This window comes from Necator americanus, chromosome IV (genome assembly GCF_031761385.1).
Source record: "Necator americanus strain Aroian chromosome IV, whole genome shotgun sequence".
NCBI lineage: Eukaryota > Metazoa > Nematoda > Chromadorea > Rhabditida > Ancylostomatidae > Necator > Necator americanus.
In genome coordinates, this window is record NC_087374.1 from 37,609,165 (window position 1) to 37,627,204 (window position 18,040).

Below are 18,040 nucleotides of genomic sequence, written 5' to 3' on the forward strand. Positions count from 1 at the left end.
AAAAACAAGCAAAAGCAAACTGGTTCGGACACAAAATAATGAAACTGTAAAGACTTTTTTAAAAACCATACATTGATGACTATGAACTCTTCGTTTTAAATGATCCAGCAAAAAAGTTCTTCCGCTGTTCAACTAAATCTATGGAATCAATTTTCATCAATCGTTTATTTGTTTTGATCATAGAATTTTCTACCAAATCCACACAAATTAGTTCCTATTACAGACTCTTCATCGATTTTGGTCTTTTTCCAGAGTTTCCAAATCAGTGCTGGCATGGAAATGAACAATACCACCAGCAGTCATTGTTTGATAAATTCACGTTTCGGACATTCACGCATATAAGTATGTTCTGGCCATTTATCGATTGAATAAGTGTTTTGGGAAGTGCAAAACAGCGAAAAGCAAAGGAAATTTCGTTAAATTAGCGCCACATTTGTGATACATATGCATTCTTTCAAAAGTATGTGTTGTTGAACTAGTTTTGTGTGGAAACATTCGTCACAGAATTCGAGTTGCTTCTTTATTGAAATGATCATTAAATAAATTAAAGTCTAATCACAGTCACCAGTGTTCTAAACTCACCTTTCATTCCTTTGGGCCTCCCTGTGTCTCATAGCATATGCAAAACCCACAAGCTCGCGAAGTTTTTTTTATGATCCCTGAATTTGAAGAACTTTCTTAAGTGTTAAGTTCTCATCGTCTGATTTCCGTTTTTCCGGCATAGGCGAGGATGTAGATTTGGAAAATAAATGATATGTAGATGATACCAATCTTTATGAATAATCTGTATTCCCTCTGATTAAAAATTCTGTGCAAATGAAATGTGAGAGAAGTCTGAACGACTGATGTTGAAATGTTCTCTCACTCGATTCCTTTATATTTGTGGAAATGATTCTTCCGTCACAGCTCCATCGTTTTCAGCTCTGTAGATAATTCTCCCATTATTAATTCTTTCTTCTTTCAAAATATATTTCTTTTACTTGTGAAAGTAGATTGTATCTCTTAGATACCAAATTGATGATAGGTTGTTATTAAATTATAACCTTTTAATTCTACTCTTTAGGGATGAATTTGCTGTCTGCGGTCTTAGTAGGAACAGTCCTGCTGCCCAACACTTTTTGCTTGTTTGGAATAGGCACAAAACAATCCGTGGCCGTAAAAGATCGTCTTGAATGGAACGGAGTACCAACATCAAATGTGTGCGAAAAAGAGCTACGCAAGTGCATTTCAAGTTGTTATATACGTGATCACACATATAAGATTTTATTAGCCTGATTTAAATGGTCATACACTGTTTCAGCTAGAAGTTTGATTCGGAGCCCAGCTTGTTGTGGACGCCAACACTGCCTAAGAAAAGAAGCTTTATTGAAGTCGGACACAGAGAGGAGAGCAGAGTAGAAAGCAACATCCACATAGAAACAACAGGGTCATACAATTATGCGACGTATACAATACCGGTTTATTCTAAGCGAATAACATGGTGAAATTCCCATCCTACAACACCTCCCCTTACAAGTTATTTCGTATCGAGTTCTTCGCGGGTCCACTTGTAGCCGGCGGCGGGGTCGTCGAAGGCGTTGCATCATCGTCTCTGCTCGCGGAGTCGAGTAGCGGTAGGTCGAACACATCCAAGGAAGTGTTAGTCGCAGTTGTGCCTATCCTGGATCGCGGATGGATTGCTTACGTGCCGAGTCCATACTTCATTTCTACAGCGAACAGTGTAGGTTGTGTTTCCAACACGGCGTGTGGTAAAACCGGGAGTCCAAGTTGGTTTCTGTTCTCGATAATCCTCAGCAGAAATCGCGTCTTTGATCTCAAAGTTGCGGCGTCTTGCTCCATTTCGACGGTGGAATTGAGATTCCATTTTGAGATTTCGTGTACCGTTTGAGCGAACTCTAGAAGGTAACAGTAGATCGAATTCCATTCGCAGTCGGCATCCCAGGAAGGCTTCGGCAGGTGAACGCTGGTTCGATGCAAACGGGCAGGGAGTGGAGCTTTCTGCCATCAGAAACGTCTGTAGTGCGTCCAGTGTTGGTTCATCCCCCTTCAGCTTGACAAGTACCCTTTTGAAGGTGTCCACGAAACGTTCTGCTTGTCAGTTGCTTTGTGGATGGAACGATGGCGTTCAAATGTGCAAGATTCCTCGGGAACGGCAGAATGAAGTGGATTGAGACGACGTGAACTGCGTTCCGTTGTCCGTAACGAGCGTCTCTGGATTTCCAAACTAGGCAAAGATGCACTTCATTGCTCGGGTGGTAGTTGCTGAGGAGATCGAGGATATCTGGACGATTTCCGGCCACGTGAGTTTTCCGATGTCCGAATCCGTCGTAGGCCAATGGACAAAGCTTCTTGCAAGCTATCGTTTTCATCCCTGTTTGGCCTGGATGAGCTTTGTGCAGTGCTGAAAGAACGCGATGTCGAAGTGATTTTGGAATCACTATGCGGGATGCAGTGAGCAGACATCCTTTGACTGTCGTCATGGTATTTCTGCGGTTATAGTAGTGCCACAGAGGAAAATGACAGTTGACCTTGGGCCATTTTCTTCGTATAGTTGATCACAAGCTGGATAAGAAGATCGACTTGCGTAGCAGCCCGAATGGATTCGGCGGATACTGGAAGATGACGACAGTTCTCTGAGCTCAGGATTGTCTTAATCTTGTCGAAAGAAGACTGGCACTCCGGTGTCCATGTGTACGCAACATCCTTTTTCGTAAGGTGCGCGCAGATTGTCGAGATCTTTGACGAAGTTTCCGTAGAAATTCATGAGTCCCAGAAAAGACGTCGGAAAGATGGCTGACGTCTTTCGGAGCGGGCACCTTCTAGACTTTTTATATCTTCCAGTAAGTGAGAATCCATGGCAATGATCGTGACCATGTCATCTAGCTTCTGCCCCGTGCCACAAAGGTGTGTCTCTTCCTATTACGTTTTTTGATCATTCCCGTGCTACTGTGCTTCCCCAGCACCTGCAATGCACGTGCGCAATGATTCCATCGATCCGCAATACACAACATACTTCCACAACATACGCACAAAGCGAATACAAAGGCCATGTAATGTGCCAAAGTAACCAAGCCAACTGTATTACGAAATGAAGGAAGAAACAAAACAGGCAGAGGCAGGTGAAAACGACGTCTTTGTATTGACCAGGCTCCAATGGATGAAGCTTCAGGGCAATTCTCTATTTAGTTCTCTATTTTCTGAAGTGATAAATTTTCCACATTTCAGCCTTGCAACAAAAAGATTTCAATCATCGTTCCGGATGTTTTCATAACTCGCGGCAGCACACCAAAGTCCGCCTTCGATATCGGTACAATCAACCTTGCCGGTAAATTCAAGGGAGAATCGATAGACTGCATAAATTGATTTTCTGAATAAATCAAAAACCACGTTTATTTATTTATGTTTTTGTGCTTGCGTTATGTTTCGAAAGGTATGTGAACAGGAACATGAATAAATCCTTCTTCTCTTGTTGATATGCTCATGAATAACTCTGATAGACAGTGATTTTTTTCGTTTTCCTAATCGGGAAGTGATTCATAATTCAAAAATAACAGCAATTGGTGGCTCCTACAGTATGAGATTTTGCGGCTACATTCGATAAAAAGTCTTAACTATTTTGTAGTCAAGAATGGAAATGGGCATTCAAGCTCTGTGGAAGTCGTTCTATACCAGTCGGATTTTGAATGAGAATATCATAATATCATATCAAGGAATTACTCTTCCAACTGTGTTAATTAAATTAGTTCGTATTTCAGGCTTTTCATTGATTTCGTTCTTTTTTTTTAGAGTTTCCAAATCAGTTGTGGCATGGAAATGGACAGTACCACCACATTCATAGTTAGTCTGATAAGTTCACGTTTCATACATGTATACTACTATTTTTGGCCATTTGTCTCCTGAACAATGTTTAGAGATGCGTAAAATTGCAGGAGCGAAGGAAATGTGACTAAAATAGCGAATACCTAGCATACTATGCATGAACACTGAAAAACCGACGAGTGGTCGAGAACTGGTCGAACGGGCGCCAGTAATTCTTCCATTTCTCCCGATCGCGTGCCAGAGTAGCCCAGTGGTACCTCCTTTTGCGTGGGACACGAAGAGCATCATAATTTCTTTGAAGGATTTCGTGAAGAAATCTGACCATCGGGTCGGCGGTCTTCCTGTTGTGCGCTCAATATCTCGGTGAACCCAGTCGCTTATGGCTCTGGTCCGACGGTTGTCGTTAAAGCGCATCACGTGTCCTGCTCAACCTTCACTCCCATGTCGTCCCATTCCAACTTTCGCATTGCGTTCTCGACGGTGGCTGTGAACATTTTGGGTGAGATTGTATCACCCTGTCGGACGCCCCTCTTCACGTCAATGATGATATTCTTGTATAACGGCGAAATTCCGGTCGTGAAGTTACTGTACAACTCTCCAAGTACCTTTACTAGTACTGAGTAGGGACGCCTTGGCTGTCCAAGGCTTCCCACGACCGCTTCCGTCTCAACTGAGTCGAAGGCCTCCTTTAAGTCGATGAAGGTGAGACAGAGCGGCATCTTGTACTCTCGTGATACCTCGATGAGCTTCGAAACAATGTGAATGTGGTCAATCGTGCTGCATCCTTTTCGAAACCTTGTTTGCTCGCATGGATGTCCTTCATCACAGACTTTTTCAATCCTATTACGGATCACTCTTGTAAAGAGCTTGTAGATGACGGAGAGTAAGCAGATTGGACGATAGTTGCCATGACCCCAAATATGCGCCAAAATGTAATGATTGGGACCCAGAATGGCTTGAAGTTAAAGTTGAAAAAAATGTTCGGAGACTCAAACTTTCACCTTTTGGTCACAACAGCAAGAAATTGGTAGAGGCAAGCACAGAGAACAATTGATTTGCCATTTTTACCCATTTGTGCTGCTTTGATTTTGATCACTTTTTAGTTTTTGTGTAAGACTGTGGTTCTTTCTTACTTAGAACCTTTGTTGCATGGAAGAAACTTATCAAAATAGCCAAAAAAACTACGATTAATCACAGCAACACCTGAGTTTTGTGAGATTTTTATTGGATGTGGGCAGACCAACATCGTACACTAGAGCACCGCAAGTTTGAAATTCCTACTTTTCGTCCTCTTCCCTTCATTTCATCTACACTTTGCGCCTTCGCTACTCTCCAGAACAATGTTCAAATTGAAAGAACCCAAGCAGACCTCCTAAAACACGTAGTGTACTTTAGTTTATAACACAAGTTTTCCACTAAATAGATTTCCTCGCTTTCTTATAACACCTTCTCAACGATATGTCAGTTCTTGGATAGATTTCAAAAAGCGAAGTTTGTATAAAACAATATATACAAAATCGCAAGGGTTGCTCATTGTAACAGAGACCGCCGCAAAAAACAGCGTTCCGGTAGTCCGTTTACATTAATGAACGGAATAATCGTCCTTTCCCACAATCTTCGACCCCGTGTAGGCATTACCCGCCTGAAACCCGTACCACTCCAGATTCGTGGGATGATGCTTTTAATTTCCTATTTTTTGACAAGTAAAGAGCGAGCGACTGTGCTCGAAGGTGTCGCACCGTCACTTACCGTCGGTTTTTTAATGTTCTGGTATAGTATTGTATTTTACAAATCTATTCTCACAAGAGTACGTACGTCGTGGAAAGTTGTTTCGTGTGAAAACATCCGTCACATGAATCGCCGAGTTGCTTCTTCATTGAAATGATCCCTGAATGGGCTAACTATATGTGCTACAGTCACCTTTAATTTCTCTTGGTCTGTCTGGATCTCATAATATACGCAAAACCCATACGTTATCGGATTTTTTTCCTGTTGCGAGCCTTCAACCATGGTGAACATTCTAGAACAACAACTTCTAGAACTTCTAGAACGATAGGTTCCCATCGTATGACTCACATCTGTCCTTTTTTTCTATTACAGGCGGTTACAAGTCGATTTGAAAGGAATATGTAAATGACACTGGTTTTGGCGAATGTATTGGAACGCTTTTAATAAAAGCACTAAAAGCACTGCAAATAAAAGCACAAAAGCACTGCAAATGAAGTGTGAACGAGGTCTGAACGATCGATATTGAAATGCTCGATCATTCGTCTTCCGTATATATGTGAAAGTAAACGCTCTTCCGTCACAGTTCCGTCGTTTTGAGCCCAATACATCAGGGCTGATACTTCCCTTTCCTTTCCTAACATTATTTTTTTAACTCAGAAAAGTAGATTGTATCTCTTAGATACCAAATTTAAGATTTAATGCCCCTAAATAATCTATCCTTTTTATCCGACTCCTTACAGATGCATTTGCTGCCTCTGATCCTAGTAGCAACAATCTTGCTGCCGAACTCTTTCTGCTTCCTTCGATTAGGCAAAAAACAATCAGTGGCCGTAAAAGGTACTCTTCAATGCAACGGAAAGGCAGCTTCAGATGTGAGGGTGGAACTACGCGATAAGGGGATATGTAAGTGAATTTCAGGTTGTTATGTACGTGACCCACTTAAGCTCATCTTCTTCTAACATGCATTACAATTTTGGATCAAGACTTCTTCTGTTATTTTATTTTCTAACTTCTTCGTAGGTAGATCTAGTAGGATCTTAAAAAGTCCCAAAATAAAAGGAAAAGCACGAAACAAGAACTTGATTTGAGAAAAGAAGGCTACAGAAAAAAAGCACTAACATATTTTCCTAAGAGAAATGGTTTGTGATGGATTTAGAAAAGGAAATCAAACGCATTATTATATTTATTCTTTTATGTTTTGTGCGAAAGTCCTTCTCTCGAATCCTTCCTCAACCCGTCTTTTGAAAAATTTCGTATGAAATGTTATTAGTGTGATTAAGAGGTCACACATTGTTCAATGATAGGTGTGAACATAACTTGATCAAATTCCAAAATATTGGAAATAATGCTAATTGTTTAAAAGCTATAATCCATACATATATCTTACTTAATCCGACGGTTCTGATATGTAAGAGCCCATTTCAGTCCGAGAAGTTAAATAAGTCAAATCTATCTCATTTCTTTGACCAATTATAACTATCATTTAATTACGTCAACTTAAACTTTAATTATAACTCTTGATATTTCAATACCAATAGTAATAATTTTTCTTTAACTCTTAGTCTTGTACTTTCAAAAATAATTGATCAATGTTATAGTTAGCGATAAGAAACTGGGCGAGGGAAAAACGGATGATTCTGGAGAATTCAATTTATCTGGAAGCAAAAAAGAAATCTCTAAAATCGACCCTAAACTGACTATTTACCATAAATGTGAACACGAAGGGGTGAGCAGTTCAGTTGCACATTAATTCTCTATTTTCTGAGGTGATAAGTTCTCCACATTTCAGCGTTGCTACAGAAAGTTTTCAATTACAATTCCGGATAGTTTCATATCTCAAGGCACTATACCGAAGCGCATCTTCGATGTCGGTACAATCAATCTTGCCAATAAATTCAGGGGGGAATCAAAAGCCTGCATAGAGTGATTTTCTGAATAAATCACAAACGATGTTCATTTATTTGTGTTTCTGTGCTTGCGTTATGTTTCAAAAAGTGTTTCAAAGGTGGAGGAACATAAATGAATCTTCATGAATCTTTCTTCCCTTTTTAACGATCATGGATCCGATATTTATTGATTTTTGTTGCGTCCGCACCGGTCGTCTCCTTCAATATACTTAATAGGAATGATCAATCAGTAGCTTGAACATCTTTTGAAGATAACAACAATTGAATCCGAATGGTGAATCCCACAGTTTGAGGTTTTGCGGCTACATTCGATAAAAAAAGCCTTAGCGATTTCGCACCTAAGATTGAAATTTCGCATCCAAGCTCTATACACGTCTTTCTATACCAGGCGTTCTAGATTTGCATCTTCAGCCTTACATTTGTGACCGTAATCCTCTCGCAAGAGGAGAATAATTCTACACCGAAATCTTAAAAATGTAGAAGGACATTGTCGATGTTGCGACAACAATGCGATAATTCTACTTTCAAATCCAGAATGACTGGTATAGATCCTCGGAAACGTAAATGCATTGGATGGAATCTCAAGTCACACAGATTCTGTTCAATCACTAACAGTAATAATTGAAGGTTCCAAACTGTTGGCCCACAATGCACGAGTAGTTGTCACTCAAGAAATTTTCTAATTTCATCCTTTCCAGAGACTAGAAAAACGCTTATTTGAGAACGTAGAAAATGTTCACAATGTCAAATATTGAGGAAAGGAAAGAATTTAGATTTTTTGATGGGACTAATTGAAAGCTATCAAATGGAAAAGTCATGCATTTTTAAACCTGATACTTAAGATCTTAACGAATTGCGTAGAATACTTTAGGATTGTAGGAAAAATACTCCAAGACAGCCAAAATCCCTTCTTTAGATCTACATTTAACTTGTGCGATTTGTGCGACACTGTTAAGGAAGCTAGAAAATCTAAGAGCATTCAAATTCATTTAAATTTAAATTGCTGAAGAATTCAGTCTATTCCATCAAGGACAGGGATCGCTGCAACACTCGGTCCTCCTCTGTTAAGTTCCAGTTCAAGAAGAACTAATGATGGTCACTTTTTTTTAGTGTAAATTAGGACCAGTATTTTGTATGGATTTAGAAACAGTTAACAAAAAACATGGATTCATTCTCACAACGCACTCGAAATTTTGGCTGTTAAATTTATTTTTTTCATCAGCGATTACCTGGACAAAGCTTCTTTATGAATAAGAGAGGAATCCTTCTCTCTATCTCCAAGGTACAAAACAGAAACAAATCGATCACCAAAGTACAGAACAAAAATAAAATTTGAGGCGTGACAAATATAACAAGAATGATAATACGAGAGAAGAATCATAAACTACAGCAATACGAAGCGGTGGAATTGCAAATCATTCCATCGTCGAGCAAAACGTATCCGGCGGATTGATTAACGGAGATCGCGGAGAGCTGGAAAATAGTGGCACCTAAGCAAACTTCGGCTGAACAAAACCTTTAAAACTAAAGCAGAAATTTAAAGAAAGTTTAGCGGAATGTTTAGTTGAAGTGTCATTCAGTTTTAGATTTGAGAATGCAAATGAGAAAGCTGTGAATGCAAAAACTGGAAAACGTATGAGATCCTCACGGACATTTTGATCGTCTGATCAGATTCAACAAGTCGTTGTCTGCGTGCCGTGACATGAGGAAAGGGAGGAAGGGCGAGGAGGGGAAGCGAAGCACCTAGAAAACTATGCTTTAGAAGATGTGGAATTTTTATTTTCTGCCAATTAATCTGATCATAAACCTTGAAAAAAAATTATAGATTTAGATGCTTGAATGGAAAAAAAAATGATAATGAATAAGTTAGAAATATAAAAGCACAAGAATAGGTACGTTCTGTAGTAGTTCAATCGCCTTTCTTTGTTTTTCGAAATAGTTGTTTTAGTACTTACATTGCTGAAAGAACTATTCCGTATTAAAGTTCAATCGAATAAAGCCCACGAGAATATGTAGTTTGCGTCACCTGCATCCGTCAGTACTTATGTTAACAATGACGACCGCAACGCGTGCACAGCAACTCCGGGTCTCTCTGGCTGACACCAGCTCTCTTATTCCCTCGCCTCACCCTTATGAACTGACCTTTCGGATCACATAGTGCCTGTATCTACACGTTGATGTCTCATAGTACGATGCTCCTACGATTCGACTGCAGTCTTTTATTGGCGATGAATTCAAAAAAAAGCCGTTGGTGGAAATTTACGTTGTTTCAACGCACATTATTTACGTTTTGCAACTCGTCCCTAAAAAATCGCTTTGCCTCTTAGAGTTAGTCCCTTTTTTTAAGGATTTTTCTAAAAAGAAAAACTCTATTAAACAACGTATGTATTCTTAAAGACATCACCCCACAAATCTGAGGTGGTGCAGATTTCAGGTGGAGTATTCGTATACGGGATGGGAGACTATGGAGAGCGGTGTGATTCCGTCCATTTCTTCCTAATTGCCGTAAAAAACAGTCCGAAGATGCGGCGCCGCATAAGGCTAGCGCGCTCCAGTCGAGCTCCCTGTAGAAAATAGTGCGGAATAACCCCCCCTACCTAGTCTTCCATCCCGTATACGAATACTCCACCTGAAATCCGTACCACCTTAGATTCGTGGAGTGATGCCTTTAACAAGGAAACAATAGTTTATTATGTTTGGAAAAAAACGCACGCGTTAGAATCCCTCAATGAGTCAGTTCAAACAATTTTTTCTCCTGAGAACCGGCCGGCCAGATTTATTGTTCCTATGTTAAACGTGTGCTTCGGATAGCTGCCTTCTGTAATGTACTCGTCCGGAATCGTTATTCCAAATTGCTTATAACATGGCTGGAGAAAAGGAAATCTTAAGAGTTAAATTTAGGTGGTGGAAGACACATTAACTCTTAATTACCCTCCAATAGTTACATTTATGGTAGATATTAACTTTCGGATCAATATTCGTTATTTCTCTTTCTGTTCTATAAGGTGAAGTAGCGTGCTAAATCCGTCCTACCATCGTCATTTTGGAATAAAGAACTGAAAAAAGCCAGCAGTAGAAAATTTTCTTTTGGAATAAATTTCTCTTTCCTATTACTTTGTAATTACATTTGAAAATAAGTTTTCATGAATTCAAATTTTTAAAATTTGAGAAAACATTTTTTTGAATTTCCGAACTGTCTAGATCTTTTTCAAAAACTCTTTTTTTTTGCCGGTATAGACAGAAAGAACCTAAGAAATATATTTTAAAAAATGAAAATATCCTAAATTACTCAAATTTTTCAGTTTTGAGTTTTTAGGGAACCTTCTAAATTCACTGCAAGGAAACTAATTTCTTCATACGTATCTTCTTCGTAAAGTTTCACTACTGCTGCCTGTTGGTCGTTACATAAAAGCCGCCCAGTGACCGACACTTCCAATTTCAAAAATACTGTGGCACTGAGGTAGTAAATTTTCTGGCTAGAAAGAACGATTGATTCTGTTCAACAAAAACCATTATTTCAATTGTTGATGAATTTTCAGGGTGGGTGGAATGAAGTGAACACTGATTAACAAATATATTTCGCGTAATTTCGTCTACAAACAGAAAATATACGCATGATTGGACTTATAATGCAGGTTCTTTGGTTAAAAAACTATTATTTTCAGATATGCACGCATTTTCTGTGTGTACTGATAGTTTATACCAAGGAAATACAGTCTAAGAGATAAATGTGTACGAAAGGTTAGTCTGCCAAAGCGAGTATCACGAAAAGTACAACTGTACACTACACTACCGAATGATTACAAAAATAACGTGATTACGAACGTAAAAACAATGCGAAAACATGATCACGTGTGTGTGAAAAACATGCGTGATCAGTATCTTCGAGATATGTTGAGGATACTGTTCTTGCTAGCATTTTAAATGTTTATATCGGTTCATCTTCGGTTTATTTTTGAATTACAAATAATTTTTATCAAGTTATTTGTACGGAGCAGCCGACATAGGATTAGCAATAAATTGTGTAAGAAAAAAGCAAGAAAGGAACAAAGGAAGAATGTAAAAGAAGCTAGGGAGAAATTTTCTAGTTTAGAACATACTTCAGAACTCAACAAAAGGACACAGACTCGTTTCCTGTTCAATGATTAGAAAATTCATGTAAGAGATTGGCGAAAAACCTTTCTCAATAGTTATTCGCCAGAAAGTTTAGTATCAAAACAAAAGAAAAACAAATAAACAAGGAACGGAGGAGTTTCGCTCTCATGTCACACAGCTATAATCATTTACTATTATTGGCTCACGGTCGTTCTATATAAACATATTAAATATTACCGTAAACCTGTGCTGTATGTAGTTGTGGTATTCGTAGGTTGTAATGACTCACCCCCTTCAACTATTTTTCATATTACATCCACAAAACATTTCTCTTTTCCTGTTCATGCAGGAAGAGAAAGAAAAGGTCATGGTAAAGAAGGAATGGAAGAATGATGTTCCTGGACAGCCTGTGCACTGCTCATCCTTACAAGAGATTGTGGATATGGAAACTGAATCGTCACACATTCTCAGTATCTCAAGTGATTATTCTTCTCAAGGCGAGCGTAGACTACATTATCTTCAAGGGCCGAAAATTATTTTGCACAACACAGAGTTTTAGTTATGGGGCAGAAGTTGGTTTCCACTTTTGCTTTTTTCCTTTATGACCAAAGCCGAATCACCTGTTTTTGAATTCCGTCTTTGCTCTACCCTCGATGCATCGACTGACTGCTTTGTCATCTGCGCCACTCAATCGGAGATAGACAAATGTGTTGACGTGTTGAACTGGCAGTCTGAACCCATGAAATTCACTAGAGAGAAACCAAAAGACAATTGGTTTTCATTTTTAAATGTCTAGGTTGGGATTTCGACAGGTGGGTACCAAAGGAAATGCTATATGAAGCCGTGAATTATTATTATTATTATTAATATTATATTATTATTATTATTATGAATTACCGTGATAAAGTCTTAAAACGTAGAAATTAAATAATTCTGTCTAATTGTATTGTTTAGTGTACAAATGGTCGGTATAACAATAAATATGCAATTTTAAAGAATAAAAGGGATAAACGAGAAAGTCACTGGTTTATTAATCCACTTGAGGTGCACCAACTGTTACCGCAACTCGTCTAATCGTTTGGGTTCTGGAAAGCATGTTGGCCTATACAGTGACGTGCAAGGCCTCCCGATCAACAAATCAGAGTTTTTTTTCCTCCCAGACAAGTGTCGTACCAATATATCGACCCCGAAGTGATGAAAGGGTTGCTTGGCACTAGGATGGTTCTAGACCATCGACCGTGTGGCTACTGCGGACCTAACCTCCTGCCCCACCCGTCTAAGGAATAACGTTCGTAGTGCAGTCGGTAAGAGGTTCCGCTGTCTGCACGATCGATCGGAGGTTCGCATCCCTCTAGTGCTCACCAAACCTTTCATCTCCCGGGGTCGAAATTGCTGCCAGACGTGTCACGTGACTTGGAGAATAAAAACACTGGCTCGACACAACGGCTGTATCCCGTCAACCATTGTATAGTCCAGTTAAACGTAAACCTCAAGCAATTCCGAATTGAAAGTGGTGATGCATCCTTAGCGGATTGAATAACTCTGGACACATTATTCTTTTTCCTTTTTTATCGTCTTATTTTTACTCCTTAATTCATCTTACTTTGTTTCATTTCATTTTATTTTGAATAAGTGAGAAATGTTCATGGACGAACGAAGTTTTTATGACTTTTAAACGAAGCTGAGATTGTGACCAAATAGATGGACACTTATTTCTGATCCTGCCTGTTACCACAGCTGACTCTCGCAGAAAAACCTCAAAAAAATAATTCGATTCTATTGTGGGATTTCCCCTTTTTTTTCTGACACGCCTCCTACTGAAAAAAAAGAAAAAATAAACGAAACTAGTTTAGAGACAAACTAATAAAGTTGTAAAAACTTCTTCAAAAATCCTACATTGAAGCGTATGAACGTTTCTGCTAGATCGTTTTAAATGACATAGCAGAAACGTTTTTCTGTAGTTTAATTAAATCTACGAAATCAAATTTCATCCGTCGTTTATTTGTTTTAATCATGGAATTTTCTACTAGATCCATACGAATTAGTTCCTATTACAGGCTCTTCATCGATTTTGCCTTTTTTCAGAGATTCCAAATCAGTGCTGGCATGGAAATGAACAATACCACCACCAGCCATGGTTAGTTTGATGAATTCACGTTTCGTACATTCACGCATATAAGTATTTTCTGGCAATTTATCGCTTGAATAATGTTTTGGGAAGTGCAAAATTGAGAATAGCAAAGGAAATTTCTTTAAGTTAGCGCCACATTTGTGTTACATGTGAATTCTTTCAGAGGTATGTGTTGTCGAACTGGTTTTGTGTGGAAACATTCGTCACAGAATTCGCCGAGTTGCTTCTTTATTGAAATGATCATTAAAAGAACGAAGGTCTTATCACAGTCACCACTGTTCTACTCTCACCGTTCATTTCTTTTGGTCTCCCTGAATCTCATGATACGTGCAAAATCCACAAGCTCGCGCTGTTTTTTTTTTTATAAACTCTGATCTTTGATGAATTTTCTAGAGTGTTAAGCTGTTATCGTCTGATTTACCACGTTTTTTTTGGGATAGACGAGGATTTGGATTTGGAAAATAAATGATATGTAACTGATACCAATCTTTATGTATAATCTGTAACCCTCTGAATAAGAAAATACTGCGCAAATGAAATGTGAACGAAATCGGAACAATGAACGCTCTTCCATCAAAGATCCATGATTTTCAGCTCTCTAGATAATTCTCTCATTAATAATTCTTTCTTCTTTCAAAATATTCTTCTTTTACTTCTCAAAAGTAGATTCTCTAGACATCTCCCCACAGTTCTTTCTCTTACACACCAAATTGAAGATTGGTTGTAATTAAATTATATCCTTTTAATTCTACTCTTTATAGATGAATTTGCTGTCTGTGATCTTAGTAGGAACAATCCTGCTGCCCAACTCTTTTTGCTTGTTTGGAATAGGCACAAAACAATCCGTGGCCGTAAAAGGTCGTCTTGAATGCAACGGAGTGCCAGCATCAAATGTGAAGGTGAAACTCTACGAAAAGGAGCTACGTAAGAGCATTTCAACCTGTTATATACATGATCCACACATACAAAATTTTATTAGCTTGATTTAAATGGGCATACATTGACGACTTTTGCACGCTTCTACTTCGCCTATCCTTTTCATCTATTTTCTACCTCGTGTCACAAAGCTGTGTCTCTTCCTATTACGTCTATTAATCCATCCCGTGCTACTGCGCTTCCCCAGCACGTGCGCAATATTTCCATCGATCCACATTACACAACCTACTTCCACAACATGCGCACAAAGCGAATACAAAGGCCATGTAACATACCACAGTAGCAAAGCCAACTGTATTACGAAATCAAGGAAGAACCGAAACAGGCAGAGGCAGATGAAAACGGCGTCTTTGTATTGCTTAGGCTCGAATGGACGAAGCTTCGCAGCAGAAGTCAACTTACGTGCCGGCTCGCTGGTAGGAGCGCGCGCGTTTGGCCACCGAGCGCAGCATAGCAATGCTCTCGGCCAACTTTGACTGAGGGGAACGGTACGTATGTACGACACTAGGTATGAATATATTTTCACCAAATTGCAAACGTCATATTGGAGATAATGTGAGTTGTTTAAAAATTTATTGTCTTTGTCTATACTTTCCTTAATTGTAAAGTCGAACTATATAAGAGCTGGTCCTGGTTATTAAATAAATCAAATAAATGCTACCTCCTCAGCTAATTTAATTCCTTCTACTTCAACTTCAACATTTCTTCAACTCTTAATCTTATACTTTCAAATGTAATTTATTGACGTTATAGTTTTCGATAAAAAACTGGATCAAGGAAAAACGGATTCATCTGGATCTTTCTATTTATCTGGAAGCAAAACGGAAATCACTAACATCGACCCTAAAGTGAATATTTATCACAAATGTGGATACAAAGGGGTGAGTCATTGAGTCGCAGATTGGTACTCTCTTTTCTGAAATAATACTTAATCCACATTTCAGCCTTGCTACAAAAAGATTGGAATCACCGTTCCGGATAGTTTCATAACTCGCGGCAGCACACCAAAGTCTGCCTTCGATATCGGTACAATCAATCTTGCCGGCAAATTCAAGGGAGAATCGATAGACTGCATAAATTGATTTTCTGAGTAAATCAAAAACCACGTTTATTTATTTATGTTTCTGTGCTTGCGTTATGTTTCGAAAGGTATGTGAACAGGAACATGAATAAATCCTTCTTCCCTTGTTGAGATGCTCATGAATAACTCTGATAGACAGTGATTTTTTTCGCTTTCCTAATCAGGAAGTGATTCATAATTCAAAAATAACAGCAATTGGTGGCTCCTACAGTATGAGATTTTGCGACCACATTCGATGAAAAGTCTTAACTATTTCGTTGTCAAGAATGGAAATGGGCATTCAAGCTCTGTGGAAGTCGTTCTATACCAGTCGGATTTTGAATGAGAATATCATAATATCATATCAAGGAATTACTCTTCCAACTGTGTTAATTAAATTAGTTCGTATTTCAGGCTTTTCATTGATTTCGTTCTTTTTTTTAGAGTTTCCAAATCAGTTGTGGCATGGAAATGGACAGTACCACCACATTCATAGTTAGTCTGATAAGTTCACGTTTCATACATGTATACTACTATTTTTGGCCATTTGTCTCCTGAACAATGTTTAGAGATGCGTAAAATTGCAGGTGCGAAGGAAATGTGACTAAAATAGCGAATACCTAACATACTACGCATGAACACTGGAAAAGCGACAGTGAGTGTCGGTGCGGAACCGTCGGGCACTCGCCGGCTCTTAACTTGTCATGAAAAGAAAATTTAAGAAAATCTTATTATCATTAGACTCCCCTCTTTGAAATCTAGCCAAAGCCTGACATATCGGACATATCGTTGAGAAAGGAGCAATACGACCCCAAATATGCGCCAAAATGTAATGATTGGGACCCAGAATGGCCTGACGTTAAAGTTGAAAGAAATGTCCGGAGACTCAAACTTTCACCTTTTGGTCACAACAGCAAGAAATTGGTAGAGGCAAGCACAGAGAACTATTGATTTGCCATTTCTACCCATTTGTGCTACTTTGATTTTGATCACTTCTTAGTTTTTGTGTAAGACTGTGGTTCTTTCTTACTTGGAACCTTTGTTGCAGGGAAAAAACTTATCAAAATAGCCAAAAAAATTAAGATTAATCACAGCAACACCTGAGTTTTGTGAGATTTTTATTGGATGTAGGCAGACCAACATCGTACACTAAAGCAACGCAAGTTTGAAAATCCTAGTTTTCGTCCTCTTCCCATCATTTCATCTATACTTTGTATCTTCGTTATTCTCCAGAACAGGGTTCAAATTGATAGAACCTAAGCAGGACCCCTAAAACACATAGTGTACTTTAGTCTACAACGCTTATTTTCCACTGAATAGATTTCCTCGCTTTCTTATAACACCTTCTCAACGATATGCCAGTTTTTGCCTATATTTCAAAAAGGAGAGTCCGAACATATAAAATAGTATATACAAGACCGTAAAGGTTGCGCATTGCAATAGAGACCGCAGCAAGAAACAGCGTTCCGGTCGCCCGTTTACACTCATGAACGGAATCACCGTCCTTTCCCACAGTCCTCGATCCCGTGTAGGCATTACCCCCCTGAAACCCGTACCACTCCAGATTCGTGGGATTATGCTTTTAATTTCCTATTTTTTGACAAGTAAAGAGCGAGCGACTGTGCTCGAAGGTACCGCACCGTCACTTACCGTCGGTTTTTTAATGTTCTGGTATAGTATTGTATTTTACAAATCTATTCTCGCAAGAGCACGTACGTCGTGGAAAGTTGTTTCGTGTGAAAACATCCGTCACATGAATCGCCGAGTTGCTTCTTCATTGAAGTGATCACTGAAGGGGCTAACTATATGTGCTACAGTCACCTTTAATTTCTCTTGGTCTGCCTGGATCTCATAATATATGCAAAACCAATAAGCTAGCGGATTTCTTTCCTGTTGCAAGCCTTCAGCCATGGTGAAAATTCTAGAACTAAAACTTCTAGAACTTCTAGAACGATAAGTTCCCATCGCATGACTCACATCTGTCCTTTTTTCTATTACAGGCGATTACAGTTGGATTTGAAAGGAATATGTAAATGACACTGGTTTTGACGAATGTATTGCAATGCTTTTAATAAAAGCACTAAAAGCACTGCAAATAAAAGCACAAAAGCACTGCAAATGAAGTGTGGACGAGGTCTGAACGATCGATATTGAAATGTTCCTTATGTTTCCGTATATATGTGAAAGTAAACGCTCTTCCGTCACAGTTCCGTCGTTTTCAGCCCACTAGATCAGGGCTGATAATTACCTTTCCTTTCCTAATATTATTTTTTCTACTCTGGAAAGTAGATTGTATCTCTTAGATACCAAATTTAAGATTTATTGCCCCTAAACAATCTATCCTTTTTATCCGACTCCTTACAG

General features: G+C 38.8%; 6 protein-coding genes across 6 annotated transcripts; 2 read left to right on the forward strand and 4 right to left on the reverse strand.

The window, feature by feature from the left end:
* Positions 1-1,639: 1,639 nt before the first annotated feature.
* RB195_003921 (uncharacterized protein) lies at positions 1,640-2,005 on the reverse strand (the record flags this gene model as incomplete). The annotated part of the gene is made up of 1 exon (XM_064201797.1): positions 1,640-2,005. One exon carries the CDS (start codon positions 2,003-2,005, stop codon positions 1,640-1,642), a length of 366 nt encoding a protein of 121 aa, XP_064057678.1.
* A 31-nt stretch (positions 2,006-2,036) lies between these two features.
* On the reverse strand, positions 2,037-2,480 carry RB195_003922 (uncharacterized protein; the record flags this gene model as incomplete). The annotated part of the gene is made up of 1 exon (XM_064201798.1): positions 2,037-2,480. One exon carries the CDS (start codon positions 2,478-2,480, stop codon positions 2,037-2,039), a length of 444 nt encoding a protein of 147 aa, XP_064057679.1.
* Positions 2,481-4,232: 1,752 nt separating this feature from the next.
* Positions 4,233-4,538, reverse strand: RB195_003923 (uncharacterized protein; the record flags this gene model as incomplete). The annotated part of the gene is made up of 1 exon (XM_064201799.1): positions 4,233-4,538. The coding sequence occupies one exon, from the start codon at positions 4,536-4,538 to the stop codon at positions 4,233-4,235; it is 306 nt and encodes a 101-aa protein (XP_064057680.1).
* Positions 4,539-6,287: 1,749 nt separating this feature from the next.
* On the forward strand, positions 6,288-7,474 carry RB195_003924 (uncharacterized protein; the record flags this gene model as incomplete). The annotated part of the gene is made up of 3 exons (XM_013442685.2): positions 6,288-6,450; positions 7,146-7,273; positions 7,337-7,474. The coding sequence occupies 3 exons, from the start codon at positions 6,288-6,290 to the stop codon at positions 7,472-7,474; spliced, it is 429 nt and encodes a 142-aa protein (XP_013298139.2).
* A 1,395-nt stretch (positions 7,475-8,869) lies between these two features.
* On the reverse strand, positions 8,870-12,227 carry RB195_003925 (uncharacterized protein; the record flags this gene model as incomplete). Its single annotated transcript, XM_064201800.1, has 3 exons — positions 8,870-8,927; positions 9,107-9,197; positions 12,170-12,227. The coding sequence occupies 3 exons, from the start codon at positions 12,225-12,227 to the stop codon at positions 8,870-8,872; spliced, it is 207 nt and encodes a 68-aa protein (XP_064057681.1).
* Positions 12,228-14,441: 2,214 nt separating this feature from the next.
* RB195_003926 (uncharacterized protein) lies at positions 14,442-15,698 on the forward strand (the record flags this gene model as incomplete). Its single annotated transcript, XM_064201801.1, has 3 exons — positions 14,442-14,604; positions 15,370-15,497; positions 15,561-15,698. 3 exons carry the CDS (start codon positions 14,442-14,444, stop codon positions 15,696-15,698), a joined length of 429 nt encoding a protein of 142 aa, XP_064057682.1.
* Positions 15,699-18,040: the final 2,342 nt, after the last annotated feature.